The sequence below is a fragment of the Aphelocoma coerulescens genome, chromosome 12 (assembly GCF_041296385.1).
Source record: "Aphelocoma coerulescens isolate FSJ_1873_10779 chromosome 12, UR_Acoe_1.0, whole genome shotgun sequence".
Taxonomy (NCBI): Eukaryota; Metazoa; Chordata; class Aves; order Passeriformes; family Corvidae; genus Aphelocoma; species Aphelocoma coerulescens.
The window spans coordinates 3,554,992-3,568,437 of record NC_091026.1 but is presented as its reverse complement, the minus strand read 5'-3'; the positions used below and the strand labels follow the sequence as shown (position 1 = coordinate 3,568,437).

Below are 13,446 nucleotides of genomic sequence, written 5' to 3'. Positions count from 1 at the left end.
GAATGCCGGAAGAAGCATAAGGACGCCAAAAGAAAAGTGAAAGCAAACCAATAAAGCTTCTTTTACTGATGAGAAGTGTGTCATGTTTCTTCCTTGAAGAAGTTGCCAAACAATGTTACTTTGGAAATCCTTTCCAAGATCTAATAGGAAAAACTATTGGCCAACACTGTCAGCCTGTGTTTCTGAACAGGTATACATGTCCTGTGTCAATTCAAGGTTTGTACCAGGGGTTGGGGTTTTCTGTGTGTAGGGCTTCAATGTCAGTTGCTTCTCGGCCGGACTTTTGATAATTAGATCATGTAACGAAGACAACATTTTACTGTGTCCTCCTGTCCAGTGCTGCACAGGGTTGGGAAAGAGCAGGTAGCTCTGTGTCTATACATAACTTGCAGGGGCAGCACAGGAGCAGCTCCCAGGGCCTGGGGAACAAGGAGGTTCATGGCGCCGAGGACAAAGTGTCCAGAGCTCGGCATTGTCCGGCTGAGCTCTTCTGGTTCCTTCTGCTTCCAGCCCTTGCCGAGACACGGGTTCACTACAGACCCCGGGGTGCCACTTCCCAACTTAGCCCTCTTCCTCTGCCTCCTCCCTGCCTCCTGGATAAAGGCACTCCCTGGCATTGCACCAGCTGTGCCTCCCTCCTAGTTCAGTGAAGGCATCCTTGTCCTCCCAAGGTGCCTCTCCCATGGAGACAGGAAAATTGATGAACTCCCCCTGCCCCGGCATCAGGCTATTACCGCAGGCCTGGTTCCTACGGTATAGCACCGTGTCCCGCAGCCATAGGGAGGAGGAGGAGGAGAAGATCCAGCAGGCAGGAGTTGTGCAGCAAGATTGATTTATTTAATTATTTTACAAACTCTTTTATAGACTTTTTTCTTCATAGACTAATTGGACAAAGGGCCAGCCACCCCTTGGGGGTGATTGGCTAAAATCCTAAAATATCCATTGTCAAAATATTTTTCTACTATACCATAAACAAGACTTTTCAAGGTTGCAGGTGGCTTGGTTGTTTACATTCCCTGCTACCTCTTCTGTGAGAGAGAAAAGTCTCTCACGGTCTTAGAAAATAACAAGAAAATCCTCGCTAGCAGCATTTTTGTATCTACAATTCCCCCTTTTTGTTTTATAAGATAACAACTCTACTATTAATGCCAAATAGAAATCTACATCAGTTATTAATTCTAAATATGTCCTTAAGGCTTTAACTATCTGACTCCATAACAAGAAATTTAAAGTTCAGTCTCTGCTTGTGGAAGGACCATCCCAGTCTCTGCTTGCAGAAGGACCATCTGCCTGATGGTTGACATCCTGGTCATCATCAGAAGAGCCATTAGGCTGATGCTCTACATTCTGGTCACCATTTGGATGATTGGCGTTCTGGTCATCATTTGGAGGTTGCCTGTTCTGCCTCTGGTGCCGTAGGTCAGGGCGAACGCATTTTGAAGGTAGCCACTGTATCCCAGTATCTGTGGAAACGCAAGCATACCCACGACCCCAGACGATAAGCTCATGTGGGCCTTCCCACTGGTTAGTGAGTAAATTCCGCACCCAGACTTTTGCCTGGGGCAGTTGTCTGTCACCTGCAGACTGCAATGAGAAAAAATGATTCAGAATAACAGGATTATTTGAATTTTGTGGTACTGTAAGGTGATTAATGGTATACAAAGCTTTTGCTAGTCGGCTCTGTGGGGTTTCTCCATGCATTCCCCTTTTCTGTTTGTCCAAAACACGCTTCAAGGTACCATGAGCGCGTTCAACAATGGCTTGGCCAGTAGGAGAATGTGGGATACCAAAGGTATGGTCTACACCCCACAGGTGTAAAAACTGCCGCGTCTTCTCCGAGGCGTAGGCAGGACCATTATCGGTTTTCACAGAAGCTGGCACGCCCAGGACTGAGAAAGCCAATTTCCAATGGGCAATGACATCACGGCCCTTCTCTCCAGTGTGAGCAGTAGCCCACATAGCCAAGGAGAAAGTGTCAATAGACACGTGCACATATTTCAGCCGACCAAATTCTGGGATGTGAGTTACATCCGTTTGCCAAATCTGCAAGGCTTTCAGCCCTCTGGGGTTTACCCCCGCTGGCAAAGGCGCAGCAAGTCCATGACAGTCAGCACAAGCGCTGACAATGTCGCGCGCCTCGGTTGGCGTTAAATGAAACTGCTTCTGCAGGGTATGTGCACTTTGATGGAAGAAACCGTGCGATGCCTTGGCTTGTGCAATTTTGTCAGGCTGAGGCCCTACCCATGCAGGGTTTGCCAGCATGTCAGCCCTGGCATTGCCTTCCGTTAGAAACCCTGGTAAATTGGTGTGGCTTCGAATGTGCAGAATGTAATACGGATGCACTCGAGCCCGAATTGCAGACCACAAGGTTTGCAACAGCGAAAACAGAGCCGCATTATTCACCTCCTTCAGAAGGGAACAATCTAAGTGTTGGGTGATCTCTGCTACATAAGCAGAGTCAGTAACCAAATTCAAAGGTTCCTGTGAGAATCGCTGAAAAGCCATGGTAACAGCCCTTAGTTCAACTAACTGAGCAGAGTCTGACTCGGATTGGTGTGTTAATGAACCACCTCAAAGGCAGCGTAGGATACTGTGCGCTCTTACACACAGTGACCCCTGCTAAAATTTGTCCCAATCCGTACGCCCCAAGCTGCCAACACATCCCGTCCCCAAAGGTTACAGGAAGTGGTAGTAACATAAGGCCTAATTGTAGCTGTGTGTCCCTCTGAATCCTTCACCACCACAGGCCGTTCACTTAAATAGCTCTGTGTGGTTCCTCCTAATCCTGCGATGGCCGATCCCACCGGGGCTAAAGGCCATGAGGGAGGCCACGCAGAGAAGGAGATGACAGTTACATCAGCACCCGTATCAATCAAACCTCGAAGCTGAATCCGGGGTGGTTGGGCGCTTGGCAGGACCAGGGTACATGTCATCTGTGGCCTTTGGTCAGAGATGTCTGCAGTCCAGAAGGCCTGCGGAAGTCCCGTAGATCCACTGCCGTTATCTTCCTGAGTTTGTTCTACCCTGGGGACACAAGACTTAAAAGGCATTAATTTAGCAAGGCAGGTCTTTTCAGGAATAGTGACAGGGGGTTTTTGCGTGGAGACCATAGCGCAAATCTGGCCTTTAAAGTCAGCATCAATAACTCCTGAGTGCACTAAGATTCCTTGATGGGCAACATCAGGTTTTCCCACCAGCATCGCACTGGATCCCTGGGCTAAGGGTCCATATGCATCCAAGGGAACCTTATAAATACCGCTAGAGTCTAAGACGACTGTGGCTGCGGTGTGGACGTCAAACCCGTCTGATCCGTGGGTGCCGTCTGATCCCTGGGTGCTGTCTCTAGGGTGGCTGGGTAGGCCTGTGCCTGTACCTGTGCCACTCTCTGGGGGAGCGACTGCATCGGAGAGCAATTCCCCCTCCTTGCACCCCAGCGGAAGTTTCCCGACAAAGGCCGACCATCGGCATGAGTCCGGGATCTACAGTAGCCCGTACAATGGCCTGGCCTGCCACACCTCTTGCACTGGGGGATCGGTGTGTTCTCTTTTTGGCTCGGCTTAGGCCGCTTCCGTTTCTTCACCTGTTTTGGTGGCTTTGGTTCACGACCAGAAGATGCGTGAACAGGCTGCAGGAACGCAGCCAAGGCAGACCTTTTCTGGTTCCCAGATCCCACCTTAGCACAGGCCTCGACCATGTCTGTTACCTCAGGGTCCCCTGGTAAGGCATCTATGATTTTTCTGCACTCCTCGTTTGCGTTATCTCTCACTAACTGCCTTAACAACATCTGTCTTAACCCGTCATCCTCAACCTGCTTCTCAAGAGAAGCAGCGACTTTCTCTACAAAAGAGAGGAATGACTCTGATTTGCCTTGAACTATTTCAGTGTATCGCTTTCTGGGCGCAGACAACTCTATGGTTTTCAACAGGGCAGCCATGCCGACCTGTTGAGCTTGCTGCAGGATGCTAGAGGGCAAATTACCCTGTAGACTGGGATCAGAGAAGGGACCAGTCCCCATCAAAGCATCCACTCCTGCTGTCTGTCTAGGATCAGCAGCAGGGAGCTGCATATTTGCTAATGCAGTCTTGCCGGCCAGCTTTCTCCAGGTTTTCTCAAAAACTGTAAATTGTACAGGTTGAAATAGAATTTGACCTAAGTGTCTGATATCAAATGGAGAAAGCAAATCTGTATTTATCACCCTTATTATCTGCATAACCTCAGCAGAACCTAGCCCATATTGTGCCACCTTGGATTGGAGGTCCTGGGCAACTTTCCAGGCAATTACCTCATGCTTGTCATGCTCCCCTGAATCTGGGAGAGCCTTATACACTGGGAAAGCTTGGATCTCCCCTTTAGGGGAAGCACTACCATCCTGAACTTCTGGCACCGCCTGTGGATGGAGCGTAACAGCTCCCCGGTTACCCCCAGAATCCTCAGATCTATATGGCATTCCAAGGATTTTTAATGACCTCCAGTCACCCTCCTCCAATGCTCGCATCTTAAGGGACTCTAAGAAGCGATTATAATGCGTCGGACGCACTGTTACTGTGCAGTCCTGAAAGGTCCAGGGGCGAGACCGGCGCAGCCTTTTTCTTCGCCGCGCGGCTACAGCCGCCTGACGACCTGGGGCCAGCACCTCATCTGCCTCACTGCCTGACGAGGAATCATCAGGCAAAGGCAACTTTGGGGTGCTGGGAGTGAACAGAAATTTACGTGGAGGGGCACTTTGGCTAAGTTCGCTAGAGGCAGAACAGACAGGACAGACTGCAGCTGGCTGCGCGGCAGTTTTTGCACCAGTTTCTATACGGGAGGCCGTCTCGGCCAGCCCCGACCGAACTGGTACTGGAACCGCTGCCGCTGTCTCTGAGGCTACAGCTGCTCTCGGCGCCGCCGCCTCTGGCACAGCAGCTGCGTTCGGCGCGGTCGCCGCTGCCGCTGCTGTTTCGCGCTCCCCAGCCGCGCTCGGCGCTGCCGCCACCGGCCCGTTCTCGGGGGTCGCTCTGGGCGCTTCCCCCCCTGCCCGCTGCTCCGCAGCCGCCGTCTCTGGCCGCGTCTCCGCAGCCGCGTCCGGGTTTTCCCGCGGCTGCGCCGCTTCTGGGTTCGCCGCCGGCCGCGCCGTTTCTCGGCTCGGAGCCGCGTCTCCCGCAGATGGCGGGGGGGGGGCGCGGGCGGCGCTGGTTCGGGCATTCGCCGATCTAGCAGGGTGAGGAGCTCCTCCATCCTTCGGGATAGGTTTGGCAGCTCCATCAGAAAAGGCAAATGCTGCATTAAAAGGTCGATGGCTCGGTTCTGCGACTGCGCAGAACAGTCCAGCGCCAGGGAGGGCAGCGGACCACACCCAGGGAGTCCCGGGGCAGGCACGCCCGGCGCTACGCCGGCTAAGAAGTTAGATCCAGGTCCATACGGAACCGAGCTAGGAGCCTCTCTGGGCATCCAAGTGGCTAAGCCGCTGATCTGAGGCCCTGGATAAGCCGTGGCCGCTGCCCAGCCGAACGGCAAGGCAGGCTGTGCGCCCTCCTGCTGCCTTGACCCCACCGCCTCTGGCGGCGCGGGGTCCCTGGGGGCTGTGGAGTCCTGCGATTGTGCAGGGTGAGCCGGCGCAAGCTCTGCCTGTGGAGCCGGGGGGGGTTTTCTGAATCCATTATCATTTTCCCCGGAAACCCAGTCAACGGGGCCCCCCTCGGACATTCCTCCGTCACTCATCACCGAGATAGGCGAGCCAGCCCTGCTATCACAGTCAAGGTCTGTCAGCAGGATAAATAATGAACGCCAGGTTTTGTATAATTCTAACGCTGCTGAGTCCCCAGTCGGGAGCTCCTGTCGGACAGCGCATCCGAGTTCCTGCCATAAGGCAAAGTCCAGGGCAGTATCTCTGTCCATGGAAATCCCTTTTAAAGTAGCCCAGTCTAATAATTCCCGAACTGAGTTTTCAGGAATGGAGGTGCGCAATATGCTAAACACACCTTTCCAGACCAGCATCGCAGCTTCGGTTTGTGAGCCGCTGTTTGCCATTTCTCAGTTCTGTCGGACCTCCCGGTCCCGGGGGACAAAGGAGAACAGCGTACCTCTAGAGGAATTCGGCTCGGCTCGCAGCAGCAGGACACGTCAGAGAGTGCAGATCACGTCGGGCAGCACCAAATATTACCGCAGGCCTGGTTCCTACGGTATAGCACCGTGTCCCGCAGCCATAGGGAGGAGGAGGAGGAGAAGATCCAGCAGGCAGGAGTTGTGCAGCAAGATTGATTTATTTAATTATTTTACAAACTCTTTTATAGACTTTTTTCTTCATAGACTAATTGGACAAAGGGCCAGCCACCCCTTGGGGGTGATTGGCTAAAATCCTAAAACATCCATTGTCAAAATATTTTTCTACTATACCATAAACAAGACTTTTCAAGGTTGCAGGTGGCTTGGTTGTTTACATTCCCTGCTACCTCTTCTGTGAGAGAGAAAAGTCTCTCACGGACTTAGAAAATAACAAGAAAATCCTCGCTAGCAGCATTTTTGTATCTACATCAGGCAGGTGCAGGGTGTCCCTGCTCGTCACCCCTTGCTTTCCAGGGGTCCCGCTGATTGTTCTAGAAGCCATTGATCTGGATTTTCCAGGAGCATGCCTGCAAAGACATGAATGAGAAAAGGCCAAAAGAACGGTTTGTGCTTCTCTTCTAGCTGTTTTTTTCAATTTATTTATTTGCTAGTAGGAAGGCATGGACCAAACTGGCAAAAGTGCCTTTCATGTGGGAAAAGCATCCTCCTGCATTTGACTTCTGAGTCGAGGACTGGTTCAAGCTCTCCAGTCAGCTGCACGCAGAAAACTCCCACTGAATTCTCTGGGTTTCCATCAGAGTCAGTGTAAAAGCTGACGTTTCTCAGGAGCTTAACACTAACTTTTCCATTTAATACTAAATGTCAAAGTTGTTAGTTCATAGGGTGACAGGATAATTGAGGTTGGGAGCCACGTGTGGTGGTCTCCAGTTTTATCTCCTGTTCCCAACACTGATCAGCAAGAGCATCAAATCAGGTTCCTCTGGGATTTCTCCAGACAGGTGTCAGGGAAAACGTCGCTCCACCTGGGGCAGCTTTTGAATCTGTCCAGTGCAAGAGAGCCCACAAGCTCTCTGGGCAGCCGACTGCCAGGGGCAGGAGCCCTGGAGTGGCACTGCCTGAACAGCCCCTTTCTGCCAACAGTGCCACCCTCGATGGCTGCCCCAGGGCCTGGCATCTGACCCTGCACTTGCTGCAGGAGCCCCTGCCCTGGTTGGGCTCTGACCAAAGGCTCGGACCCATCTCAGAACCTCGGTTCCCAAGGGGGCAGCCTCAAATGGGTGGCGTGGGACTGAGGCCATCGCTGCCCCCATTTTGGGTGCACGTTGCTGATGTCAGAGTGGCCATTGTGACCCGTGCGACCAAGGCCACAAGAGGGAACGCTGAGCTCAGGCCAGCGTGTGTCAGTGCGACCTGACAACGGGAGGGGAAGGTAGGACAGGGACAGGGCTGCCCAGGGGCCAGAGGGGCCCCACACCTCGGGGCTCTGGGCCTGTGCTGCAGGCTCACCTGCCTCTTCCTTCCCAGACACAGCAGAGGAACATCCACGGGAGACAGCAGTGTTCCTCGACGCTGTGACAGGAGGAGAAGGCGGACTGGAGCAGGGCTCACGCAGGGCTCACCAGGGAGTAGTGCCCTCGTGGCTCTGGGCCTGTTCTACAAACTCCCCACACTCTTCTTTCTCCCACAAAAGGAGAGGACGAGCCCCTGGAGAAGACCGCGGTGTTTCTGCACAGGGACTCACTGCTGACAAGAGCCATGGCAGAAGGGAAGCAGGAGGCCCCTGATGCCAGAGAGCCAGGTGAGGGCAAAGCAGCCCTCCCGCAGGCTGGCACAGGGGCTGTCGGGGCAGCCAGCGTGGGGCCCGGAGCGGAGGCAGGGGGAGGCAGGAGCTGCCCAGCCATGCTGGGGCTGGGAGCCTCCTTCCTCCCCAAGGGGGGCCCAGCCGGGCCAGGGGGCAGCTGTGGGGACACCCGTGCCCGCGCTGTCCCCTGCTCCCCAAGGCCTCCAGGCCTGCCCATCAGCCAGGCAGGCAGGGCCAGAGCAGCCCTTGGGGCCGATGCTGCGGGCTAAGAGCCCCGCAGAGGTGCCCGGTGCCATTGGCTCTGTCCCCTGCAGCATGCCTGCTGTGCCGCCGCGCAGAGGCTGACCCGGACATCTGCGGCGACAAATGGGAGAAGCACGGGCTCTGTGCCCACGTCTTCTGCCTGGTGAGCTGCGCTGAGCCTCTCTCCAGCACTGCAGTGGGCAGCCCCTGCCACTCTCTCCTCATCAGCTCCCTGCCTTTGCCACAGAATTTCGCCAGCCTCATTTTTCAACAAGACAGTGATCGGATTGGACTCAAGGGGTTTCGCCCTCGCGATATCCAACTTGCAGTCAGCCGGGCGGCTCAGCAGGTGAGAGCCTGACAAGAGCAGGGAGGCTTGTGCCAGGCGAGGTTTGCCAGGGCTTAGCCCAGACCCCACAAAAGAAAGGCCGGCCCTTCCCACCAGCTGTGGGACAAAAGTCTGGCTCCCAGCAGCTCCACAGAGGCTCTGGCACAGGAGCCTCTTCCTCCAGGCGGGTCTGTGGGCTGAGACCCAGCAGCGGCCACAGTCCTGCGCCCTGCCCGGAGCCGTGGGGCTGCCTGGGGAGGCCCGAGGCTGCCTCTGATGGGGCTGCTTGGCTCTTTCCAGCACTGCTGCGTCTGTGGGGAGACTGGGGCCACCATCATGTGCTGTCACGAAGACTGCGACAGATGGTTCCACCTGCCCTGTGCCAAGGAGGGTCACTGTGTGACTAACTACATAACCCCATACAGGTACGTCCTCTCCCGTTCTGGCCACCCCTGCAGAAGGACCCAGCACGTCTCACTTTGCCCATCCCTTTTCCCCCAGGTCCTACTGCCCTGAGCACTCCCCAGAACAGGATGCGACGGTGATTCCGGAGCCGGGCACCGAATGCCCCATCTGCATGGAGCCTGTGGAGGAGAGAAAGAGCTACACAACACTGGTGTGCCCAGCGTGCAAAAGGGCCTGGTTCCACAGGGACTGCATCCAGGTAGGAGCCATTCCCGCAGCCCCGGGGCACAGCAGGTGCTCAGCAGCACCAGGGCCTTGCTCACACTGCTGCTGTTTGCCCTGCAGGGACAGGCCTTGCGCGCTGGTGCATTGTACTTCCAGTGCCCCCTCTGCAGAGACGATGATGAGTTTCTTGTCCAAATGTTCATCATGGGGATCCGAATCCCCTTCAGGTCGGTGTCCTTCTGCCTGGCTCACAACACAGGAGGGGGCAGCTGCTGTGCCAGGGCCTGCCCCCGCAGTCCTGGCCCTGCCCTGTCCCGTGAGTTTGGGCTTCAGCTTCACGCAAGACTTGGAAAAGCACTGGAGGAAGAGCAGGGACAGCCTGTACCTCCAGGATGGTGGAGCAGCACGAGCTCATCGGCTTCTCCTTTCCTCATCAGAGAGCCAACATGGGAGGACAACGATGCCTTTGCAGAATTAGGAGACAGGCACAGCCAGTGCAATGCCAGGAAGTGCCTTTATCCAGGAGGCAGGGAGGAGGCAGAGGAAGAGGGGTAAGTTGGGCAGCTGCACCCCAGGGCTCTGCAGGGAACCTGTGTCTTGGCAAGGGCTCGAAGCAGAAGGAGCCAGAAGAAGAGCTCAGCCGGACAATCCCGAGCTGTGGACGCTTTGTCCTCAGTGCCATGAAACCATTTGTTTTCCCAGGCCCTGGGAACTGCTCCTGTGCTCCTCCTGTGCTGCTGAGGGCACCCACAGGCGCTGCTCTGGCCTCAGAAACGACACACCCAGCTGGGAGTGCGACAGCTGTGCTGATCTGGGCACAGGTATGAGGCAACGCAGCTGCGTGGCCCTGGGCTGGGGTCAGTGCCAAGGCTGGGCTTGGCAGAGCCTGTCCGCTCCTGGAGGGCTGGGGGCACCGCACTGGCCTGGCCTGGCCCAGGCCTGCTGGGCCCCTCTCATTCCTTCTTCCCCTTACAGCCCCCAGGGATGAGCCGGAGCTCTATGCCCCCAGGGATGAACTGGAGCTCAATGTCCCCAGCCTGGCTGGACAGTCAGGATTGGAACCTTCCCATGGATTGGAGCCTTCCCATGGCTCTGCACAATCCGAGGCCATCAGCCCCAACTCTGGCATCCTGGCACCATCGGGTGTGCCTCCCCTGTCTCCATCTCCAGAGACCAGCAAACGCAGCAGCGTCCAACATGCACCAATGGGGCAGCTGCTGCAATCTTCCTCGCTGGAGAGCAGCAGCCCCTGCATGGAGAGTGAGGTGACATCAAGGTCATCAGACACCAGCCATTCCAGAAGCTCTGGGTCTGACCGCAGGCGAAATCGCTCTCGCCGGCAAAGCTGGGCCTCAAATCCACCTGTCCGATCGAGGAGTCGCCGTGACAGGAGCCAGAGCACAGCACCAAGGGCTGAGACGCCCAGGCACAGAAGGACACCATCGGAGACATCCCCCAGATGCAGCCGCTCCCGCCAGCGACGTCGGGCCTCAAATCCACCTGCCCGGTCGAGGAGTCGCCGTGACAGGAGCCAGAGCACAGCACCAAGGGCTGAGAGGCCCAGGCACAGAAGGACACCATCGGAGACATCCCCCAGACGCAGCCGCACCCGCCAGCGACGTCGGGCCTCAAATCCACCGGTGCGGTCGAGGAGTCGCCGTGACAGGAGCCGCAGGACAGCACCAAGGGCTGAGACGCCCAGGCCAAGGGAGACAGCATCAGGGACATCCACCAGGAGCAACCGCTCCCGCCAGCGACGTCGGGCCTCAAATCCACCTGCCCGGTCGAGGAGTCGCCGTGACAGGAGCCAGAGCACAGCACCAAGGGCTGAGAGGCCCAGGCACAGAAGGACACCATCGGAGACATCCCCCAGACGCAGCCGCACCCGCCAGCGACGTCGGGCCTCAAATTCACCGGTGCGGTCGAGGAGTCGCCGTGACAGCAGCCGCAGGACAGCACCAAGGGCTGAGACGCCCAGGCGTAGGGTGACATTGTCGGAGACATCCACCAGGAGCAACCGCTCCCGCCAGCGACGTCGGGCCTCAACTCAGGCCTCGAAAAGCAGCATGTAGTGTCATCTTTTCTTTCTAGTCCGTCTGCTCTCTGCCGTAAGTGAAGGTGAGGAAGCTCAATACAGGGACCTTGAGATTTGCAGGTCTCTGAGAAAAGTGTATTAACTCTTGACATTGCTATTGGCAGGAATCTGTGCTAAATACCTGATTTCTATGTTACCACCTATTAAGTGAAAAGTCACTTAAGGGGGTGGCTAATTAAAAAGGACACTTGCTCCTGCCTTTAGACTCAAACCTCAGATGTTTCCCCACTGCTTCCCCTTGATAGTGAACCACTCCTTAATGGGCTTGGATACGTTTAGGGAGACAGAAGAGCAAGGTGGCTCTTAGGGAAGCTGTCTTTGGAAAGGACATGTGCTGTGTTGCTATCCTTGAACAATCTGATTTCAGGAAAGCCAAAAGGAAGAAGAAAGAAGAGAGTGAGACACTGCCTCAAGTGTCTGAAGAAATCTATTACGACATTGCTGCTGATTTAAAAGACTTGTTTGGACCTTCAAAGAACAAACCAGAAAACACTGAGGACATACCCTTGGGACAAAGAGGATGCGCAGGACTCTGTCCCAGCTGACCATCTGGGACCTTTGCCTGCGAACGACGTAGCTCAGGAGTCGAGTGCTTTCACTTTTCCTTCTTCGGAGACACACAGGAGTTGGGCATGAAAGAAGGTAACAGCAGAACCCTTCTAACGGTGCCATTCCTAGGAAGAGCTTAAGGCAGGCACTGCAGAGCAATACGGTGTAAAGAGGGTCTGGATCCAGGGGATTTTCAGCGGCAGAAGCCAGTAATTAGGCAGAAGCATTCTGATCTTCATTTCTACTTGCCAGGCTTGCGGTAGATTAAGGAGAGGTAACTCGTGCTTGCATCTCAGAGTTCTGAAAGGCGGGCTTTGAGAGAGAAGGCAGTGGGGTCTTTGCAGAGTGGTGAAAAAGCTTGTTGTCATCCCCTAAATTTCTCAAACAGGGAAAAAGGTGACACACCAGTCCTGGCAAGTTTCATAGAACCCAACCAGATTGCAAAGAAAATGTGTGTTAATGTAGAGTGAAGAGCAAAATCCTGGAGCTGACCCCAAGATTCAAGAATATTTTATTAGTTACTGAATTCTATTCTTGGACCTTTAGAGAATGGAAGCTGAATGACACATCATCATTGGCATGTCCTAACCTCAGATAAAATGAGGCCTTATGAAATGAAGATGAAACAATATTAAATCAAGTCACAGTCTTGTAGGAAAGAAAAGAAACTGTGCAAAGTTACCCAAAAGATTAAAAAACCCAAGGTGCTTTGTGTGCAACAGCACAAAGCAACAAGCCCCCCACACTTCTGCTGAATTCAGAAGGTAGTTAGTGTCTTCTGAATGCAGCGATCAAGGTTTAGGAATACGTGGGAGATGCCTAGAACAAAGGGGAAAATACTGGAGCAGAGATTTAGCTCAGAAAATCTGAGGGGAGAAGATTCTGTCCTTCCTAAATCTGCCTTCTCCAGTGTAAGTATTTCACTTGAAAGGAAGGACTTTTCCTGGCAAGTAGAGGAATAACCTGGTTTTGGCTTTTTTTTCTTTTTTGGTGCTGTTATATTGCAGAGCCTTACATACTGGGACCAATAAAACCGGTAAAAGTCACGTGGCAAGAGGATCCACGTTTCCAAGACAGCAGTTCTGAGAGTGATGATGAGCCTGAGCCATCAGAAATTGGAAAGGACCGAGAAATGCAAGTTCCATTTGTATTGGTTCTCTCCTTGGTTGTCGTAGTTGGATGCTGTGGGCATATTAAGAGCAGCACTCAGGAAATGGGAAACGGACGTTGCACACCTCTGAGCAGTGAAAGTCATCTTGGACAAACCGTTTGTGCTGCACAGAGTCAAAACTCCCAGCAGCCCCTTTGATGTGAAGTTGAATATGAAGAGAGAGAAGTTGAGCACAAGAAATTAACTGGGTCGTTTTGGGTTGACCAAACCCAATCTGAGTTTGGCCAAAAGCCAAAGACACAGTCAGTTTTCTTTTAAAAAGTGGGGGTTTTTATAGAAGGCTCTGTTTGGTTACTGTGGAGTAAAGCTCTTCAATGTTTACCGTTTCTCTGAAGCGCTGCAGCTTTAACTCATGTTCATGGAATTTGGTAGTGCCTTTTAGGATGCTAAAATCCCTTTGTACTTGTCCAGGTTTCTTTCTTTACCCCACACGGAAAGTGCTAGAGTTTTCTTCCTCTCCAAAGATGATGAACGCCTAAGAGGTACAACTGAACTTATTCACCCCTTTTGTATTTTTTTCCTTTTAAACTCTTACTGGAATTCAGTGAGGAAAAAATGCTGCCCGCTTATGAATGGTTTGTAGT

General features: G+C 53.9%; 1 protein-coding gene across 1 annotated transcript; it reads left to right on the top strand.

The window, feature by feature from the left end:
- The first annotated feature begins 7,800 nt into the window (after nucleotides 1-7,800).
- LOC138117762 (G2/M phase-specific E3 ubiquitin-protein ligase-like) lies at nucleotides 7,801-11,687 on the top strand. The gene is made up of 10 exons (XM_069028317.1): nucleotides 7,801-7,843; nucleotides 8,161-8,252; nucleotides 8,337-8,438; nucleotides 8,718-8,842; nucleotides 8,919-9,081; nucleotides 9,168-9,278; nucleotides 9,489-9,598; nucleotides 9,750-9,868; nucleotides 10,023-10,844; nucleotides 11,422-11,687. The coding sequence occupies exons 1-10, from the start codon at nucleotides 7,801-7,803 to the stop codon at nucleotides 11,685-11,687; spliced, it is 1,953 nt and encodes a 650-aa protein (XP_068884418.1).
- Nucleotides 11,688-13,446: the final 1,759 nt, after the last annotated feature.